At 52.1% G+C, this 20,563-nt stretch overlaps 1 protein-coding gene across 50 annotated transcripts in view; it reads left to right on the plus strand.

Moving 5' to 3' along the window:
* The window catches only part of ZNF618 (zinc finger protein 618), a 183,524-nt gene that overhangs the window by 92,099 nt on the left and 70,862 nt on the right, over positions 1 to 20,563 (plus strand). For all 50 annotated transcript variants that reach the window (XM_070594891.1, XM_070594855.1, XM_070594858.1 and 47 more), the window contains one exon: positions 4,288 to 4,331. In XM_070594891.1, the coding sequence (XP_070450992.1) occupies positions 4,288 to 4,331 (44 nt within the window). The remainder of the gene's footprint in view (positions 1 to 4,287; positions 4,332 to 20,563) is intronic.

Genomic DNA, 20,563 nt, shown 5'->3' on the forward strand with positions numbered 1-20,563 from the left:
TAAGAATTTATGCTGGCTTGAAATTTATGAAATATTTCAGCATGAAAGAAAGCCTTTTTCCCTCAGGAAAATTGAGCAATAAATCACAGCACTGTGGATTTACTGCCCTAGAGCCAGCGAGAGATAGGATTTTTTTTTTTTTTGCTTCATTCTGAAAAAAAAAAAAATGTAATCATATAAGACAGCTTAGCTGCTATCCTCCCACTCTGTAGAATTTTTAATTTCAGCTGTTTCTGCTTGGATTTATTTCCAATATTCCTGCTCGGCTTTTCAATTTCCTCAGTTATTAAATTTTAATTCAGTGCATTAGCATTTAAATTAAAAAAGGGTTTATTTTATCGAAATCGTTGGCCAGCCCCCCATCCCGTAGCACACGAATTGCCTGTTTCTGCCATTTGCACAAAATGTGAAATGCAGCTAATGTCTTACAACTTACATTTGCACAAATTTAGAAATAAAATTTCTGGGTTTGGAATAATATTTTCTTTCCAAGAAAATCCTTAATAAGAGAATGGAAAAGAACAACTTAACATTCATTTGGGAGGGAAGAGGAGGATCGACTGAAACCAAAAATAGCCTTGCCCGGGTCCTAAGGAGAAGCTGATGTAGGAGGAATGGTTGGGTGTGGAAAAGGGGGGCAGGCACCCTTATGGGGAGCTGGGGGGCGGGGGGGCCAGATATATTTACCTCCACCTGTGGAAGAGTGAGAAGGAAGGTCTCTCCTGGGCCCCCTGTCCTCCACCATATTTCATTTGCCGTAGAGGTTTGGTTAAGGTTGGGTCAGTTCCACATAGAGTGACAGAGATGACAGGGAGTGGGGAGATGATATGACTTAACTCTTGTGCCTCCTGTCCCCATTTTCACCTATGAGAACCTCAGGTCCAGGGAAAAGAAGGAGCTTGCCCCAGGTTCAAAGTGAGACCCAGACAGGGCCAGAGCAGGAAGCTGCATCCCTTAGGGACACATGGTCCAGCGGCAGCAGCAGTAGAGTTTCCATTCCTTAAGCCTGTGCTTAGTAATTCACCTCCATTTTTGTATCCAGTGTCCTTCTCCCGGCCCTTTGGAGAAGGCCGCAGGGCTGTGGGGGCTGATGGACGCGTAGGAGATGCCAACTTGCAGCACAGGATTCAGATGGGGCCCGAGACAGGCTGGCAGGACCCCTGGCACAGTCCAGGCCTGCTCTGCTGCTCTCACATCCACTGAGTCATCTGTACAAGTCACTCCGCTTTTCTGTGCCTCGGTTTCCTGGACCCAATAACTGGTGGCCTTTATAACTGCATCTGTATTGTTAATGATTGTTCTCGTCATGCTAGCTGAGCCCATGCTACGTACTTTTACATACGTTACTTTATTTGAGTCTCATGCCAGCCCTGGGAGGTAGGTCCTAGGATGAGCATGGAGCCATTTTGCAGATGAGGAAACTGAGGCCTTGATGGTGCAGTGACTTGCCTAGGATCACACAGCTAGAAAACGGCAGAACCAAGACTCGAGCTCACACAGTCTGACCCTAAACCCCATCTTCTTAAACTTCAGGCCAAATGGAGAATCAGGTGGGGTTATACTGGGTGACGGTGAGTTTGTGGTTTAGGTTGAACCATGTGAGATTACTGGCATTAGACCGTTTCGGTCTAGGAAAATGGCAGTGTCAGAGGTTCACCTGAATTTAGGGATCGCTGTGGTGTATTTGTGAGGATGCACAGCTGGCCTGGTGTTTTATGGATCTCTACGACAGAATCACACTGTGGCCTTCAGCTGGGGCTGGGAGGGCCCGAGAGGCGGTCCCCTGTCATGGTGGGGCCGGACTCAGCCAGGCCCGAATGCTGTGATTGACGGGTGCTGTGATACTGACACCTGCCGTCTTGGACATCTTCCCCTTAAGTCCATTGTCCACTGACACCCCTATCCGTATCCGCTTTCCCATATCTGCCAATCAAGGGACATTTCACACCCTGCTGAGGTGGCACCCCTCCCTCCAGCACTTCCGCTTCCTCACTCCTGCCACCTATGGTTCTGCAAAAGGATTTGTTTAGATAACGATTTGAATGTTTTTTGCATTTTGTGGAAATGGGTGCAAAACAAAAATGGGTGTTGCTTCCAGGGCTGAGAAGCTCAAGTCTCAGAAAGGTAAGAAAAAGGACACACAGGTGGCCATGATTAGGTGTGCCAAAAACAGAAGCTTTCCCCCTACCCAGTCACATGTTCCCTGCGCTTGAGCTGGTCAACCCTTGTGTGAAACTGTAAAGAAAAAGGGCAAGAAAAGACAACATGAAAAATATGTATGAAATGCTAGAAATACATACCCAGAGTTGAGAGTGAAAGATGAGAGGTCATCTGGGATTTCACAATTGTTTTAAGCTCTCTGGGGCAGAATTTCCAGCCCCTCCCACTCCTGCCTCTTATGACATGGACGTTAAAACGACTGCTTCCCGTTGGCTGTGCAGATGAGTTTTGAGCAAGGCAAGATGTCGGAAAGAGGCTGTCATTGATCCCGCTCATTTGCTCCCAGTGAAATGATACGCAAACCCGTTTTCTGCTTTCTTGTTTCTTCCACTGAAATAATACATGGGCATCCTGTTAATTTCTCCCTCCCGGGACTCAGATTTCTCCCTCTCTCTGTGTCCTTCACCCTCCCGTTTCCCTCGTGTGGGCAGTGGGGCTGTGCGGGTTCACCCCGTTTCCTGATGGGTGCTCCTGAACGTTGGCATGGGATCCGCTATCCCAGAGCCGAGGAAGGTGGGCATCGGTGTGACCCTGACCTTGGGCTTGTCACTGTGGGACTTTGGATAAACCACTCCAATTCTTTGACCCGCCGTGCCTCACCTATAAAATGGGGATGTTGTGTGTGTGTGTTGGGGGACCTATCCAGAGGACTAAGTGAGAGGCATTTAATGCCCGTACGCTAGCGCCCGCTGAGAAGTTAGCCAGGGGGACTGAGTCTGGATACCCACAGGGGCCAGGCCTGAGGGCTGGGTATAAGGCGGGGGGGGGGGGGGGGGCACTGGAGACCAGGTATGTCAGTGCCAGCGGACTGTGGCCATGTGGGAATGTGTGTTGCTGGTTTTTAAAGAGAAGCTGAAATCTGGCCCCTTTTGGGTGAAATCCCTTTATTTTTATATATTGACTGTCTGAGTGGAAGTCTGCCGTCTGCTTTTGCCAGTTTGCAGCCTCTCCTAAGCGCTCATCCAAAGGCAGCTAAAGCAGTTCTGATTTTAGGTCCTCAATCCTGAAATTCAGAAAAACTTCAAAACGAACAGAAAGATTTTTTTTTGGTAACTGATGAGGCGGCGGAACTTGACCTCAGGGAGAAGAGGCTGGTTGTGGTCTTCGCTTATCCTGCGGAGGGCTGACTGCCGAAGTTTCACTGTAGAAACATCAACATGCCTGAGTTCTGGGGGCTCCCCAGACCCTGCCAAGGTTGTTTGAAAATATAAAACACATGCGCTACGTTACCTTTCTAAAATCGGAAAGATTCTGAATTTGGAAACACGTGTATGCTGGCGTTGTGACCTACATTATTCTAACCACGATTGTTATTATTATATAAATGTTTTGACAAAGCTAGAGAAGGCATCTTCAGCCACTGGTGTTGGACAACCCAGGCGTTCTTTCCATGTCTGGCCTCCTTCAGCCTCTGCATAGAGGTCCCCCAGCACTGGCTGAGAAGCCGGGGACCCAGACATTTGTCATTCAGGCCTCATGAGACTTCAGGCGGCTCCCTCCTCATCCACGGCCTCAGTCTCTCCATCGGAACCAGAATTTTATGATTTCTGAAAATTTCATTTGGTCAGGCCTTATCCCCCCATCCCCCACCCCCAAATAAAAGAGATTAAGAACCCGCTTCCTCTTGCCTCCCCTGCTCGAAGGGTTGGGGGACAGAATATTTTAACATAATAGGATTTTCCCCCTCTGGTCGGTAGGAATAAATCTGTGGCTACTGTTTTATTGGAAATCCCAGCTGAAAATAAAAATGGTGCAATTCAATCTCAGATTTAGCTGGTTACTTACGTTTCACGAAGTCCCCGGGGCTCTGTGGTTGCTGGGTTTGTGTTGGCAATGGGTGTGCAGCTGGATTTAAAGGGCCAAGTGAATGGGGTGGGAGGGATATCCTGACTCCTTCTCACCACTTGGGGTGGATTTTTCCAGCCTGGAGGAATGGAGCAGGGGTTTGTGACCAGCTCCCTTGTCTGTCTGAAGGCTGGTGTTGAGCAGGACCTTGGTGGGGTAGCATTGGGTAGAATCTGTGTCTTCTCCGTTGGCTGATGGAGGTGTTTTGGGTTTCTTTTGCAGGCTGACGGAGCCAGTGCAGCTGGAAGGAAAAGCACAGCGAGCAGGTACACGCCCCCTCCCCTGTCCCCTGTCGTACCCCACTCGCTCTCCCTGGTCTCAACTGCTAACAGCCGCCTCTCTCTGGTCCTCACCTTCCACGTGAGAGAGTGGATGGGCCAGGCCACCTGCCTTGGCTGAGAAGTATCCGTACTTGCCTGGAAGATGTGAGGTTGTGGGCAGCGCTTTCCAGCACTCCTGGTGCCCTCTGTGGGCATCTGTGACTGGAATCTAAGGATGGCTCAATCCTGGGCTGGGGAGAACTTAGGGGTGAAGCACAAAACGGACCTGGGCGTGGAAACCATCCCAGCTACTGCATTGCGAACTCCGAGGGAGCCAGTCCCTTCCTAGGCCAGAATTCATTGGCCCGGCTTCAGTCCTGTCCTCGTTACCCTGACAGTCACTCCAAAGCAGGAGGATGGAATATTCTGCTGAGCCAGACCAGGGGTATGTCCTCACCCTTGGAGCTGGCAGGAGGTGGGGGAGGGGTGGTCCCCAAAGGAAAGCCAGGCTGTCGTTACCAAAGATGGGGGAAAGAAATACCGGACAGGCCCAGGTAGCAGACGCCCATCACCAGTGGCACAGGTGGTAAATGTCAGTGCTGTTCCTGCTGCTGTTCCGTTAGGTGGAACAGAGCTGGAGAGGCCAAATGACCTTTGTTTGGGGCAATTGGAGGCAGGAAGAAGGCAAGGGACAGACGAGAGAGATGGCTCCCCAGGCCACATGCACAAAATCAAGATGGCGAATGCCGAGCAGAGGAGTTTGCCTTTTAGCCCATGGAATGCTCGTTCTTTAAAATATTGACAGATTTTTGTGGAAAAAAGAGGTTCTGTGGCCAAGTAAGTTTAAAGGACAGTGAGTTAAAGTCAACAGATTTCTTTGCTGTGGGGCTTTTCAGAGCCTTTCATGTGCTCATGTGCTTGCTTGAGAACATCCAAGAGAGGAAGTGAGAATGCCATGTTTCTCAAACTGACTTAACCGTGGAACTTTCTTACTGAATTTCGTTCCATGGAGCGAGTGTTCCTTGGAACACGCTTTGGGAAACCATGGAGTGCCCTTGCAATTCTTCGAGAAGAGTAGCATGTTTAGCTCTCGGTTTCGGGGAGATCACCATGGCAACCGTTTGCAGGGTGGGTTGGAGGCTGGTGGAATGGAGGCCAAGATCCCAGGCTGGAGGCCATTGTGACCCACACAACCCAGCATGGCCTGGCTCCCGCCCACCTCCCCAGTCCCCTTGTGCGTCCGTCTCCCCCTTGCTCAGTCCGTTTTCGCTGCCCTGACCACCTCTCTGTTTATCTAACACTCTAAACCAGGGGTCAGCCGACTTACCTGTAAAGAGCCAGATAGTCAATATTCACACTTCACAGGCCATCCGTCTCTGTGGCACATTCTCTCCTCTGCCAGTATAATGTGAAAGCGTCATGGTTAATATGTAAAAACGTAAACGGCTGTGGTTTGCCAACCTCCTGATTCCTGTCTAAGAACCTTTGCAAGTGCTGTTCCCTTTGCCTGGAATATTCTTCCTCTGATCCTCCCGTGATTGGTGCCCTTTCATCCTTCGGGTCTTCATTGCATCCTCCCCTCAAAGAAGCCTTGCCTGACCCCTTCTTCAGGGTACCCTCCTCCCCCTCCTGTGGCCTGTGTCCCTCATGGCCTGTTGACACTCCGTAGATTTGTGTACTTTCCCCGTCTCTCGAGTGGCGGCTCCGTAGGCAGGGACCACGTCTGTCTTGTTCACTGAGGTGGGCTGGGTTCTAGAAGGTGCTCAGTGAGTGTCTTTGGGATGGGTACCCTACACTGAGAGGGGAGAGGATGTGGGGTGATGAGGGGGCTGGGAGTGTGGGCTGGAAAGGAGGAGTGGACGGGCTTGGGGCTGTGAACGCAGGCGGTGACCCACATGGCCAGCAGCTGCCCAGCACCTGTGTTTCTCTCCTGGGCCCCTGGGAATGGGGTTTTGTGCAAGAACAGCATTTGAGGCTGTGGCCTGTGGGGCAGTGGGCGTCCTTTGACTGGCGGTGCCTGGAAGTGCTTCCTGGCTCAGAATGTCAGGACTGGAGGGGCCTTGGGCCTTGTCTGGTCCCTCCGTCTCATTGCACACATGGGGAAGAGAGGCCCTGCCTGCTCAGGTCACGTGATGAGTGACTGGCTGTGTCAGGCCTTGAACCTGCCGAAGCCAAGGATACTGTGTCAGGTGAGGGTCTGGCCAGCCTTGCCCACTGTCCTCCCACATTCCTCCAGCACCTGCTGGGTCAGGCCAGTCCCGTGTGCTCTGGACTCAGATGGATTAGCTGCTCATTTATTCATCCAGCACATAGTTGAGTGTCTGCCACTTGGCGGGCACTGTCCAAAGTGCGGGGCTTACAGCAGTGAACATGGACCAAACTCGATCCTTTCCTCGTGACCCTCATGCGGATGAGGTCCCTGCCCTCACCGTCTAGTGCCTGAATCCCTCCCACAGCAGATCAGAAGACAGCAGGCGGCTTCCCCCAGTGTAGTCGTGGCTGCCTGAAGCTCTGAATTGAGTCTTATGAGCCCACGGCCACAGTCAGAGGGAGAAGAATGCTGAGATTGATTAGAGATGCCTGCCCAGGGCAGGGGAGGGGAAGGTGGCATGTGTGGCGTCTGTTTGCTCTCCCTAACTAGCCAAGACTTGCATGTACTCAGTGGTGGAACCCCCTGTTATTACCATGATGCCAGATTATATACCAGGAAGGGCCAGCACAAACCTCAGGACTGTGTGACTCAAGGAGGCATAAAGAAGAAATTTCTAATGATAATGACTACCATTTATGGTACTATTCGTGGCAGGCTCTGAGCTAAGTGATTTACACATATTAACTTACTGTTAATTTATGTAATCTTTATGACCACCCTATGAGGGACGTGGTCTTTGTGTTCCCACTTTCCAGATGAGGAAGCTGAGGCCCAGAGAGGTGTATGGGCTCAGGCTGCCCAGTTGGAGGGGAGTCGTAGAGCCAGGCTGCCCCCCAGGTCTGACTTCTCTGATGCCTGTGCTTAACCGCCGTGCCCTCCTGGCTCCTCGATATGCGGGGGATGAGTTACCAGACGTTAGGAGCCTGCGAGGGCCTGGGGACCCCGCCGGAGGCTGAGGGCCTGTCAAGAAGGCAGAACTGTGAAGAAGCCCCCAGGTGAATTTATATGGCTTCTGCAGTTAAAGCTCAGAGAGCATCGTTTGAAAGACCAATGTTATAGTATAGTGTATATAGTATATATAGTATACTATATAGTATAGTATAGTTATAGTATAGTGACCCAGCGTTCCGTCGGAGAAGTGGATTAATTATACGTTAAACGTCAGGAGAACTTTAGTGTAGGCCTCAGCCAACCCCACTGGTGGATTTGACCCTGGCCTTGGGTTAGGTGGGGTTTGGACGTGTAGACACTGTCTAGAGCATTCGACTCATTCAGTCCCTGAGTGGGGCCGGTGGAGACACAAATGCCTGAGACTCCCCTGAAGTCAGTCAGGCCACACAGCCCTGGACGGGAGTGACCGTGAAGGAGCCCGACCCTCTGACGTGGCCTCCGCCCGCAGCTCCAGCTGTGCCGCGGCACCCTCCGTTATCACACCAGGGTCTGCCTTCATCCCAGCCAGCACCTTCCTTTTGGCCCGGAACACCTCATTTTGTTCGTTCTCCAGAGGGCCTCTGGCTGAACCCCAAAACCAACAGCCTGGGCTGCTAAGGAATTAGTGTTTAATTGAGAGGGACGAGGCGAGGTGGTGTTTCTGATCCTAAGACACAGCCGAGTGTGGTTTGGTTTACTTCCCTGTAACCCGGCCTGGGTCGGTTTTATGAGACCGGCCATCCCAGCACTTGAGCTTCGTGCTGCCCTGCCATGCGGGTGACAACTCACGTCGCACAACCACAGCCAGACCTCACTTATGCTAAGAGGCATGGGGGCTGTGGGGGCTTCACAGCGAAAATTCGAAAGGAAAGGCAGTTTTTATAATCAAGGCAATGGAGCTACAGCCTTGCCGTCGGGAAGAGTTATGCCTCTTTTGGTCGGTTGGAGGTTTTCCGAGCTGGAAGGACTCTCGATAATTCTCCAGTCCTCTCATTTCGGAGATGAGGAGACCAGGGATGGAAAGGGTTAAGGGCTCATTTGTTTGCTCTGTGTACCAGTCGGCTCACAAGACGGGAGAGTGGGCTGGGGGAGGACCTGATAAGACCAAGTCTCATTCATTCATTCATTACACAAATATTTCTTGAGGGCCTACTGAGTGCCAGGGTCTGACCTCGGTGCTGGAAATCCAGTGCTGAGCAAAACAGACAGAAACCCCTGGCCTGGTGGAGCTGATGCTCTAGCGGGAGTGGAGGAGACATCATAAATGCGTAAAAATACGTGGCGTGTCGTATGATGAAAAGTGCTGTGGGGGAGAAGCAGGGCGCGGGCTTGGCAGAGCCAGAAGGAGTATTGCGTCATCAAGAAGGTGATGTTGGAACAAGGATCTGAAGGAAGTAGGGGACTGAGCTGAGCCGTCATTGTTGGGGGAAGCACATTCCAGACAGAGAGAGCAACAGGTGCAAAGGCCCCGGGGCAGGAGGGCGTGCACTGTGTTGGAGCAACAGCAGCGAGGCTGATCCGGCTGGATGGGGCCTTGGAGGTTGTTGTCAGGACTTTGGCCTTAACCCTGCGTTAGATGGGGAGCTGCTGGGGATTCTGAGCAGAGGAGCGGCATGACATGATTTGGTTTTAAAAGGCTTGTTCTGTCTGCCAGGAGGACAATAAGCTGCAGAGGGCAAGGTGTTAAAGAGGCGTTGCTGAGGGTTCAGGACAGGAGGACCTTAGAAGGGAGGCTTGGAGGTGAGTTTCTGAAAGGCCGTCTTTTCAGGCCTCGGGAGGCCAGTTCAGCAAAGCATTCTCTGAGTCCCGAAAAAGCACGATTCTCCATGCCTGGTCTGCGGGCGTCTTCCTCGCGGGCTCTCCAGCCCTGCCAAGGGCCGAGCAGCTTAGCACGATGTTGAAGAGCCCAGACCGCCTGGGTTCAGATCTGGCGCCACCCACTGCCTGGTTATGTGACCTTGGGCGGGTTAACCTGGCCTCAGTTTCCTCCTCTGTAGAATTGGGATTATATCAGTACCTCCCTCACAGTGCTGTCAGGGAGGATTCAGTATAATAATAATAATAATAATAATAATAACGTCTACCCTTAGCACAGTGCCTGGCCCATAGTAGGTGTTCATTGAACATCTATTTTTATCACCGCCATGCTGGATTCTGTTCCTAGAAGGAGCTAGCCGTGGTGACTGATTTCTAGTGGAGCCTGGTGTTGGCGAGTGGGCTGAAGGTAAGGACGAGGGTGGCGATGGAGCTCGTATTTCTCCACGATCCAGTTGCTGTCTCGTGCGTTTTTCACGTGTGAGCCTCCCAGCAGCCCTCCGAGGCGGCGATTGCCGTCTCTCCTCCCCAGAGGGAGCTGAGGAATAGACTTGCCCAAGGGCATCCCATAGCCAAATGGCTTTGGGCCCAGCTGAGTCTGTCCTCTAAGCCAAGATTTTCACCGATGGATCATTTCCTCTGATAACCACATCTGTTGTGGCTGCATAATTCTGTTTTAAATAGTATCTTCTTGTTAAGCATTGTGGCTTTCAGCAGTAAAATAAAAGGAGCCCTAAACAAGTTAACTTTATCTGCACAAAAATGCACAGTGACAGTAGGCGCAATGCTAGTCAGTGAGCAGTACTGTATGAGCAGAATGAACGACTTGAGAACTCCGGGTATATTTCGGTCAGGCTGCGTCTTCATCTCGACTCTAGGCTTATGCTCCTGTGGTTGGAGCTCACTTGGTTTCCAGAAATGTGTATTCTCAGCCTACCAAGCTTTGGGTAAGCTTGAATACAAAGATCATAAATTGCATGCTGACTCTGGGGTTCACGTGCTTGTTCCGAAGGGGCCACTTGCTTTTTCGGTGGACAGAGGTCACTCTTTGCTTAATCAGTCACTGTTAAACCTGGACTCTGTGAATAGAGCAGATTCTTGAAAATCCAGACACAGCCTCAGGTTTGTCCTCTGGGACAGCCACGAAATGCAAACTACAACCCGTGGACGTCAAAATTGGTGAATCACTTTTTTTCCAAATGGCACTCTGGTTCTCGAGCTTGGGGTGGTCCAGCAAAGGGAAGGGATTGGGGTCTCCAGGGAACCCCTCTTCAGTCCACCCTCCCAGCCTGAGTCTCCCACCTGTGCTCCTCGAGCAAATTAAGAAAGTTCTTATGAAGCTGGAGTTATCAGTTTGGAGCATTTGGAAGTCTTGCCTCGTCCTGGAGAAGCACAGTCTTGAGCATGGTGACCAGGATGATCTGGCCTGGTCGCTTCTTGAGGCCCTGAATGACAAAGGCCTTTGATCTGAGAAATAATTTCGGCACCCTCGCTATCTGTCTGGCTCTGCCAATGGAAGAAAAAAATCCTTACCGCCAGCTTCAGCTTCCCCCAGGTTCCACGCAAACCAGGATGGTGAAGAACATCGTTACATCCAAACCTGCCTTCTTGATCACTGCCATCTTCCCATCCTGCAGGGCACCTGGCTGCAGTGCGTGTCCCCATCTCTCCATCACTGCTACATGGAGGGTGGCCGTGCCCACCACTCCTTCTGTTTTCATAGGGGCCAAAAATTCCTCCTGTACTCCGTTTATGAGTACTCCATCCAAGGCCTAAGAGCACCTCCTTTTCATAGTCTGACCGAGCTGTTCCCATTTTGTCTGGTGAATGCTTGGCAAGGACAGGAGAAAAGAACTAACAATTATTGAGCCCCACTGTGTGTGTGGTCCTTGCTGGGCGCCCTGTGTACATCTCTGTGCTTGAACCTTCTAAATAGCCCTTCGTGGTGAGTGTGAACCCATCCCCGGCTTACACTACAGGAAATGGAGGTGTGGGCACGTTAGGAAGCTTGGGAGTGGTCCACGCATCCAGTTTCTCATCCCCAGACCCCTTGGGAGGCCCCGACCGTGTCCTTAGGCGTCTCATTTGTGTGCCGGGCAGTGAGGGACCAAGCCTGGTCCTCCACGGATCGTGGTGGACAGAGCTGGCTGTGCCTTATAAACCTCAGTCCGTCATCAGCTGGTCTCAAGGACTGGCAGCTGGAGCCTGGAGGGGGATGCATTGCCAGGATGCGGGGAGCACATTGGAGGGATGGCAAAGCTCTGTAAGCATCAGTTGTCAGCGGCGGCAGGATGGAGGGGGAGCAGACTTGTTGGGAAGCTTCTTTACCTTTCATTCCACGGAGAAAGTAGCCAGAGGACTTCCCCATCAGAGAGTGAGAGAAAGGGATGGTTGCTAAGTCGCAGCCTCAGCTGGAAAGAACATTGGTGGCGAAGGAGGGTATTTATCCTCTGTTGATATGTCCAGCACGAGAGCCTCGGTACTGCCTCCCTCTTCCCTGGTTGAGTTACTTGCCCTCTGGGGTTTGCATGGGACCCCATGGGTTCCCTGGAAGAGCAGGACAGTGGGCATGGGTCCCTCTGCCACCACCCCTTTCCCGCCTGCCTGTCGAGGGGCTTCAATCTGGGTGACATTCCTGAGTCTGCAGTGTCCCGACAGTTGTGTGAGGGGAGACATAGCGAGCGGGGTCTTCAGAGAGCAGCGCATGTTGCCAGCAGATCTGAATTGTGCCCCTGCCTGAACCCTTGGAAACCGAAGGCAGCATGTCTAAGAAGCCGTTGATGCTAATTCTTTCTAATGACCTGGGCCAACCTTCCATGTGCCGTGACACCCTTGAAAGAATCTCCCAGCTTTACCCAGAGGGCCCCACCTGCTAAATGTAGGAGTTTGCGACTTGACAGTGTTGCTCAAGCCTCCTGCTTTTCTCTATTTTAGGTTTAAATTAACCAGGGAATTAACTCTTAATATTTAAATCCTCATGCCGCCTTCCTGAACTGCTGTCTTACCCGGCGTTGTGGCTGACTGACACCATACATTGAAGAAAATTAAGTGCCTAAGAATTATTTCAAACTAATGATATATTTATGCGTTGTGGGTTATTTTGAATTTCTAGACTGTTGAGAGTTGTTTAACAGGTTAATAGTTTTAATCTATTAATCTAATCTTTTCTACTTGACTATTTATTAAAATATATCATTGATACATGACAGAAATGGAAGTGCAGAGAATTCTGAGGGTTATTAAGGCTTGGGTGACGGCGTGAAGATTTGAAACACGGGTGGAATAGTAAATACACAGGCCTCGTTCCTGGGGTTTGTGGAAACTGGGGTTTTGTCAGCGCCTTTCTTTTGGCCCTTCCAGGCTGGTGGTGAAGCTTCAGCCTTTATCCCCGCTGTGATTTCTGTCCTTGTGGCTATAAACAGGAGACTCTGTATATCCAAAGGACATGGGCGAGCCCAGCGGCCATTTTAGAGCATGTCAAGGAGAGTTGGAGGTCAACAGCCAACTCAGAGCCCAGACACTTTTCTCTGTGGCAGAGATGGAATCCTTCATTCCTTTATTTTATTGCATTTCCATGTTACTGTTTTTAGCATCTAGCATGTGCCCCATTCTGTCAGGATGTTAGGGACACAGTAGGAGACAAGGGAATACGCTCCCTGTCTCTTTGAGCTGCTAGTCATGGAGTCGTTTATTTATTCATTCATTCAACAAGTGCTTTTATTGTTTGCTCTTCTCTCCCGAAGAGAAAACGCAAATCATCCAAATGACTAAAAGCGCAGGTGTTGGCATCAGGCAGATCTGGGTGAATCCTGCTTTTGTCCCCTAGAAAGCTGTGCAATCATGAAAAAGTCACTCTGCTTCTCCAGTCCTCAGTTTTATCTGTAAAGCAAAGCTGCCCTACCATTTAAGGCATCGTGAGGACCGGTGAGATGGTGAATGAATACGGCGTGAAGCACCACGCTGGGCACGTCATAGCCGCTCCGTGCGCCGTAGCTGCCCTGGCCAGAGTGCCCTTAACAGAGTGAGGGGTCCTCACCACTGTTATTTGCGTCATTTACATCATTGCCATCATCACTACCACTATCTCTTCCACTCTGCATGATGGTGTCTTTGCGTCTGGTCATGTTCTGTCTGTATCGTTCAGCAGACGTTAGCTGACATCTGCCGGGGACCAGGCACAGGGATACAAAAAGCAGTGGGGTAGGGTCCTTGCCTCTGGAGGTCTCCGGAACCATGCCGAATTGGAGGGCGGATTCGGAGCAGGAGCCCGTTAGAAGCAGAGGGGGCATCCCCAGAGCCACTCATGAGAGACCGAGGGCCCCTTGTCCATGTCATAGAGGGCACCCGAGTCTGCTAATTGATGCTGGTGATAGTGACCCTGCATCCTCCGGAGCTGGTGTCATTTTGCAGTATCATGTCATCACACTGTACACCTTCCACTCGCACGTGTTATATATATGCCAACAATATCTCAGGGGCCGGCCCCGTGGCCGAGTTGTTAAGTCCGCGCACTCCGCTTCGGCGGCCCAGGGTTTCCCAGGTTCGGATCCTGGGCGCGGACATGGCACTGCTCATCAGGCCATGCTGAGGCGGCGTCCCACATGCCACAACTAGAGGGACCCACGACTAAAATATATGGCTGTGTGCTGGGGGGCTTTGGGGAGTAGAAGGAATAAAAAAAGAAGAAGACTATTGGCAATAGATGTTAGCTCAGGTGCCAATCTTTAAAAAAAAAAACAATCTCAATAAAGCTGGAGAAAAAAACACGTGTCACAACATGACCAGGCTCCTCTCTCTGGGCATTTCACAAGGTAGGAGAGTGTGTAGCATTTGAGACAATTTCCATTGGAAAGGATAAAGATAAGACTTTGACACTCTGAATAAGCTTCACTTATTCAGAAAGTTGGCTCCTGTGAAACGTCTCTCACCCCTGTTCTGCCGAGGGCCAGATGGATGGGATGTTGCTGTCTCCAGTTCTCAGTATCGACTGGAGCAGTTAAGCCATCGACGTTCTCTGGGGACGGGGCGTGGATGCCTCGAAGGCTGCGCCGGCGTTGACCTTCCAGGACTCAGTCCTCGGATCCTTCTGTGAAGCTTTGTGATCCTTTCATGTGACCGTGAACCCATGAGACAAAGTCTCTCTCCTCTTGGAGCTCAGGTCGCTGGTGGGGAGACAGGCTGTGGAGGGGATGGGAGGTAGCAAGTATGTTAGAAAAATGTAGGGTAAACGCAGAACGCAGGATGCGTGAAGCAGGGAGGGGAGATGGAGAGTGGAAGGCCAGCAGCCGCGATGTCTCCACTCGTACTGGGATGTTTAGTAAAGACCTGAAGGTGTGGAGAACTAGCCATGGGGCATCTGGGGAAGGGGCGGCTCTTCCAGGCAGAGGAAGGAGCAAATGCAGAGGCCCGAGGTGGGAGCTCGCCCGGTGCTCAGGGACGAGCAGGGAGACTGGTGTGGCCAGGGAGGGGGGACCGAGAGGGGGAGTGTTAGTGGACGAGGTTAGTGGAGGTGGGACGTGTCACAGGGAACCCTGAGGGTTGGGGCGAGGACCCTGGCTGTTCCTCCAGGTGAGAGTGGAACCATAAATAGGTTTTGAGCCAAAGAGTGACATGAGCTGGCTTATTTTAATAGGATCACTCTGGCTTCTGTGTTGAACACAGATTTCGGGATGGTAGGCAAGGGGAGGAGCAGAGAGGCTGGCTGTGAGTTATTACGATGAGACAGGAGCGAGGGGATGGCCTCTTGGACAAGAGTGGTGGCCATGGGGTGGTAAGGAGTGGTCGGTTCTGGAAGTATTTTGAAGGTGGAGTTGCTGGATTTGCTGGTAGATTCATTAGTAGGGGGTGAGAGAGAGGGAAGCGTCAGGGATAATTCCAGAGTCTGGCCCTGATCTGCTGGAAGGATGGCATTGCTGCTAACTGAATTGGAGAAGACTACAGTTCCTGGACTGTGTGGCCTCTTAGACTGCGGGGTTTAGTGGGAAGAGCCCTCGGGGAGGAGTCAGAATTGTTTTCTTGACTTGGGGGAAGCACGTAGCAGCGGCTCAGATTGGATCTGTTAAATATGGTGCCTGTGAGCATCCAGGTGGGGGTGTCAAGCAGGCAGCTGTTTATGCAGGTCTGGAGTTCGGAGGAGGCCCAAGCTAGAGAGAGAGTTTGGGGTTCATCATCATAGGGTTAATATTTAAAAGCCTGAGTCTGGATGAGATCGCTTAAGGAGTGAGTGTGGATAGAAATAGAAGAGGTTCTAGAAGTGATCCTTGGGGCGTGTCAACGGGTAAAGGTTGGGTTGATGAGGAGGAATCAGCGAAAGACAGAGGAGTGGCCAGAAGGTGGGCGGCCCACTGGGCGAGCCCCGAGCAAAGTCGGGAGAGAGTCAGATGGAGGAGACAGAGGGGAGCTTGTCAAAGGCTCTGGTGGACCAAGAGGACCCAAATGGGACCATTGGATCTAGGAGCGTAGAGGGCCCGGGAGGCCTTGGGAAAGGCAGCCCTGGTGGAACAGTGGAGGCCACGCCTCCTTGGCCTTAGGAAGTGTTGCCAAGGAGGGAGCCTGGCGACATCTACGGATAGGTGAAAATCCTTTCACTCTGACCGTTGGTAGGTGGGCAGATCGGTAGAGTTGGAGTGGTCAGCCTCTGCAGCAGGGTATACGCGGCCCCTGAAGTCAGGGCTGGATGCCCGTTAATTCATTTCACATCGCATGCTTCCCTGTGTTCATGGCGAGTGTATTTAAGCTCAGCTTGAGACCAGTTAACCCTCATTCTTAATGAGTGGAGCCTCTTAATGAAGTTTTATTCTAGAGGGAGTTAACCAAGTCATTATTTATACACCGTGATGGAGATTTTCCCCACCCTTGACATTGTTTCAGGTGGCTGAAGTACCAGAGCATATAAACAGCAGCCTGTGGAGGGGCTGGAGTGGTCCTCAGGCTGCATGTTGGGGCAGAGATGGATGCACTGCTCCCGCCCTGTGCGAGGAGATGCACGTACCCTGCCGGGGAGAGGGCTGGCCTCTAGCCGGGCCTTCGATGTCAGATTCCAGCTCACTCGTGCAGATGGGAAAACCAAGTCACAGCAGGGGCCAGGCTGCAGGACTGAGGACTTCTCCTAATTACTGCGACTTGGTAGAACTTCAAGCATTCGCATCTTTTGGTGGAATGATGTAGAAATTGTGCTCAGAAGGAAAGTTGTCTGATTCCCGGGCACTCGGAGTCCCCTAGGACTCTCCCTCCGACATGGCCAGAAATGGCATTTGTCTTTGGACCTCAAATCCACTGCGAAGGCATTTGGTTGCGTTGTCTTAGCCACAGGGTTTTGTGGGTGAGAGCCGGAAGAGTGGTTTCCAGGCCAACCTCATCACTGGAAGTCGTGTGACGCTGGGCGTGCCGCTCCTTCGCCATGTTGACTGAGTCCCGGCCGTGCACCCGGCCTCGTGCGCAAGGAGTAGGCTGTGGTCTTGAGCAAAACAGACACGCGCCCCGCCCCGTGCTTCGGTTTCCCCATCTGGCCACAGGCTCCTCTGAACACCAGGTCTGATGGGGTGGGGACAAGCACCTGAAGAAGGGCTGTAAGACTCAGAGGAAGAGATTTGTTTCTGAAACTCCCCTGGGTGGGCTCTGCGGGCACGTGGGACTGGCCACGTGCCATCACGGCGGGGATGGGGGGGGCGGGCAGCGAACAAGAACGAAGCAACAGAAAACCGAGCCTCGTGGAGGGCAGCGGTTTGCAGACTTAACTGCTTCGATTCCATTTCTTCAAATTGAGTCTTAGGTGCTGCATTAGTTTCCTGCGGCTGCTGTAACAAATTAGCACGAGCCGCGTGGGCGTGGCTGAAAACAACACAAGGGTGTTCCCTCACGGTTCTGGAGGCCAGAAGTCTGAAATCGAGGTGTCCGCTGGGCCCTGCTCCTTCTGGAGGCCCCGGGGAGAGTCTCTTCTTGGCGTCTTCCAGCTTCTGGGACTGCAGCATTCCCTGACCTGTGGCCACAGCACACCAGTCTCTGTGGTCGCGTTGCCACCGCCTCCTCTCTGTCGGTCCAGTCTCCCAAGTGTCTCTTATCAGGACATTTGTCATTGCATTTAAGGCCCACCCAGATAATCCAGGATGATCTCATTTCAACATCCTTAATTTAATTACATCTGCAGAGAGCCTTTTTCCAGTAAAGGGCACGTTCACAGGTTCCATGCACGTCTTTTTGGGGGGGGGGCACCATTTACCCCACTACAGGGAGGAAAAAGCCCATGTAGATATAGACACAACATATACATATATGACCAAAAGCAAAGCTGTGCATATCGAAGACCAGGGGAGTGCAGGTGGTGGAGCCCTACTCAGTTCCGCCCTTCTCATTCAGGCCTCGTGGCTGTTTCTGGGCCACAGCTATGGAACCCCTAGGCCTTCGAGGAACACACTTTGAGAATCGTTGCCTTACTGAAAGGCCAGGGCTCGAAGGACCCTCCTTGGGCAGGGCCCCATCCGTCTGGCTTCTCTCCCAGCCTTCTGGCGTGGGCAGTAACCGGTGACCACAGACAGTGTGTACTTAACTGAGAAATATCCTTTTAGTGCCCAACTTCAGATTTTATGTGGAAGTGTGAGTCGGGTTAAATATAAAATTCATTGCTTATCTTGAGCGACTATTTTGTAGTTATCTATATATAAATCTATTTTACAGCGACACAAATAGAATAGATTATGGAGTGTCAGCATGGAGATGGATTCCGAGTGCTTTTTTCACTAATCTACCTAATGATTCGTGCTGAGAATATCCAGCGGCTCCACTGTACATTTAAATGGATATAATTAAAATAATGAGCTCTATTTTAAAAAATGATATATGAAAAAAATTTTTAAAGAAGTTGGAAGGAGCCGTGCTCCTAATTCAAAGTGATATAAGTACTTGTGCAATTCCATTGTTATTAGGGCACCTAATTAAATGCAGAGCATCCGAGAAAAGCAACATTTGGGCTTGTAAATCTAAAGCATGGAGCCGGGGAAAGAGAAGTTGCGCCTGTCCTCGGCGCAGCAAGGGGGTCACATTTAAGGGGACGGGCCATTGTGGGCCACGGTGCCTGTGGGCGAGAGGGGGCCTCACGTGGTCTCATCTTCCGTGGGCTGCCAGGAGTCAGGCTGGTCACGCTGCAGTTGTATTTGCCATCATGACCTCTGTTAGGGGTGCGGGGGTAAAAGAACTATGCAGAGCCTGCCTTCTTGTGAGAGGAAGCCATTCCTCCCCACCCAGATGTTAGGGGCACTTCAGGTGACCTGAGGCTAGTCCCTGAGTGGGAAGGACAAAGGAAGAGGGGTCAGGAGCTGTAGGTTCGAGTTGCGGCTTTGCTAACACGCTCTCTGCCTTTGGAGGGGGCCTGTCCTCTGATGCAGTTACGCCCAGGCCTGTTGCAAATGGATGGACCAGCCATCCTGCAAACTCACCCTGAGGATGCCCAGGAGGCATGAGTCCCAGCGCTCCCTCACCAGGAGGCGGGTCCTCTTCTGACTGCTCAGCAAACGCAGTATTCACTGAGCAACTACTGTGTGCCGACTGGGTGCCGGCAGCGCAGCCGTGCATGCCTGCTCTTAAGGCCTGTACCATTTGGTGAGTCAGTAAATGGACGACATATTTTCAGATGGCAACCAAGGCTGCTAAGGAAGTAAAAGAAGATGATGAGCTGGGAGCTAGGCTGGGAGGTCGGAAAGATGAGTTCCTTACAAGGCAGTGGGAGGACACCCTTAAGTGTCCCCTGGGGAGGCAGACGAGGCATTTAGAGGGAGGTCTGACTCCATCTCGAGCAGGGAGGGAAGGCTTCCCAGAGGCGGGGCTGTTGTCGTGAACCGATGTCATCCTCCTAAGTGCAGCTGCCATCCATTGAAATCCATTCTATGCCATCTCCCTGACCCCTTTCCCAGCCCTGCACTGGCAAGGATCATGGTCCCCCTTTAACAGACAAGGAAACTGAGGCCCAGAGAGGGGGGTAAGGAACTCTTGCCTGAGGCTGCAGGGTGTGTGGACGCCCAGCCTGTCTGACTCCAGCAGCTCCTCTCTCCCACCAGGACACCACGATGCCAGTGAGGTCCTTGAGAGCAGGAAGGGACACTGAGCCTGTTCAGACGGGGTGAGAAGTGCTCACAGCGTCAGGCTGAGCTTCAGAACCTCGGCAGCGAAGACAGTGGGTGCGGGTGTTCAGGGCGCGGGCTCGTTCTGTGCCCTTCCCTTCCCGTGGCCCCAGCTGTGGGGAGAACACTGGCAGGTTGGTCAGCTCCGCTCCGCTGGGCCTCTTCACTGGCCCTGGGAGGCACATCTGCTCTGTGCTTGGGTTTAACCCTTCGGGCACCCGGGGTTGGGACCAGCCAGGGCCAAGCCCGGGCGAGTCCTCAGCTGCCTGTCTGCCTGCCCTGGCCCGGGACTTGCGGACTGTGTTCTTGTGGGGCTGGCATTGAGGGTTGGCCGGGGCCCTGACTTGCGTCTCTGTGTCCGGCGAGCCTCAGGACAGGCAGGGCTGGCTGACCATCCACGCCCATGTGGTCTCAGCTAGGGAATAGTCATTTCAGCAGCTCTGTCACCCATTTCCATCAGTGTGATCATCTCTGTGAGTCACTCTAGACAAGGTTCTGGATTTACTTTTTTTTTTTTTTTGAGGAAGATTAGCCCTGAGCTAACTGCTGCCACCAATCCTCCTCTTTTTGCTGAGGAAGACTGGCCCTGAGCTAACATCTGTGCCCATCTTCCTCTACTTTATATGTGGAACGCCTACCACAGCATGGCATGCCAAGCGGTGCCATGTCCACACCCGGGATTCGAACCGGCGAACCCTGGGCCGCCAAAGCAGAACGTGCACACTTAACTGCTGCGCCACCGGGCCGGCCCCTGGATTTACATTTTTGCAGTTGATCCTCAGGAGGCCTTTTGAGTAGATGGGGGGGGGGGGGTCCCTGCTTCATGGATACAGAAACAGGCTCAGAGAGGGTCAGGGGCTCACTCAGCGTCACCAGCTGGGAAGTTGTGTAGAGCTGGGATTTGAACTCCTGTTGCTTTAACTCCGCAGCCCGTGCACTGAAGTCTGCACCATGTAAGACCCTTCCTTGCAACCTCTGCACACGCCCCTCCCCTGCCCCCGATCCCCCACAAGACAGGGGGTACTGTGGAACATCGCCACTGGGGCCACTGTCCTAGGGCCCTTGCAGACAGTGCATTGTCTCTGCATCACAGCGCTGTGGGGTGGGAGCTGTGCTTCTCCCCATCATATGGGTGTGAAGACTGAGGCTTGGATGGGTGAACCCACAACTTGAGAGTGGCAGTTCTGAGATCTGGCCCTGGGGTGACCCAACTTCAAAACCTGGTGCTC

Source organism: Equus przewalskii, chromosome 26 (assembly GCF_037783145.1).
Source record: "Equus przewalskii isolate Varuska chromosome 26, EquPr2, whole genome shotgun sequence".
NCBI lineage: Eukaryota > Metazoa > Chordata > Mammalia > Perissodactyla > Equidae > Equus > Equus przewalskii.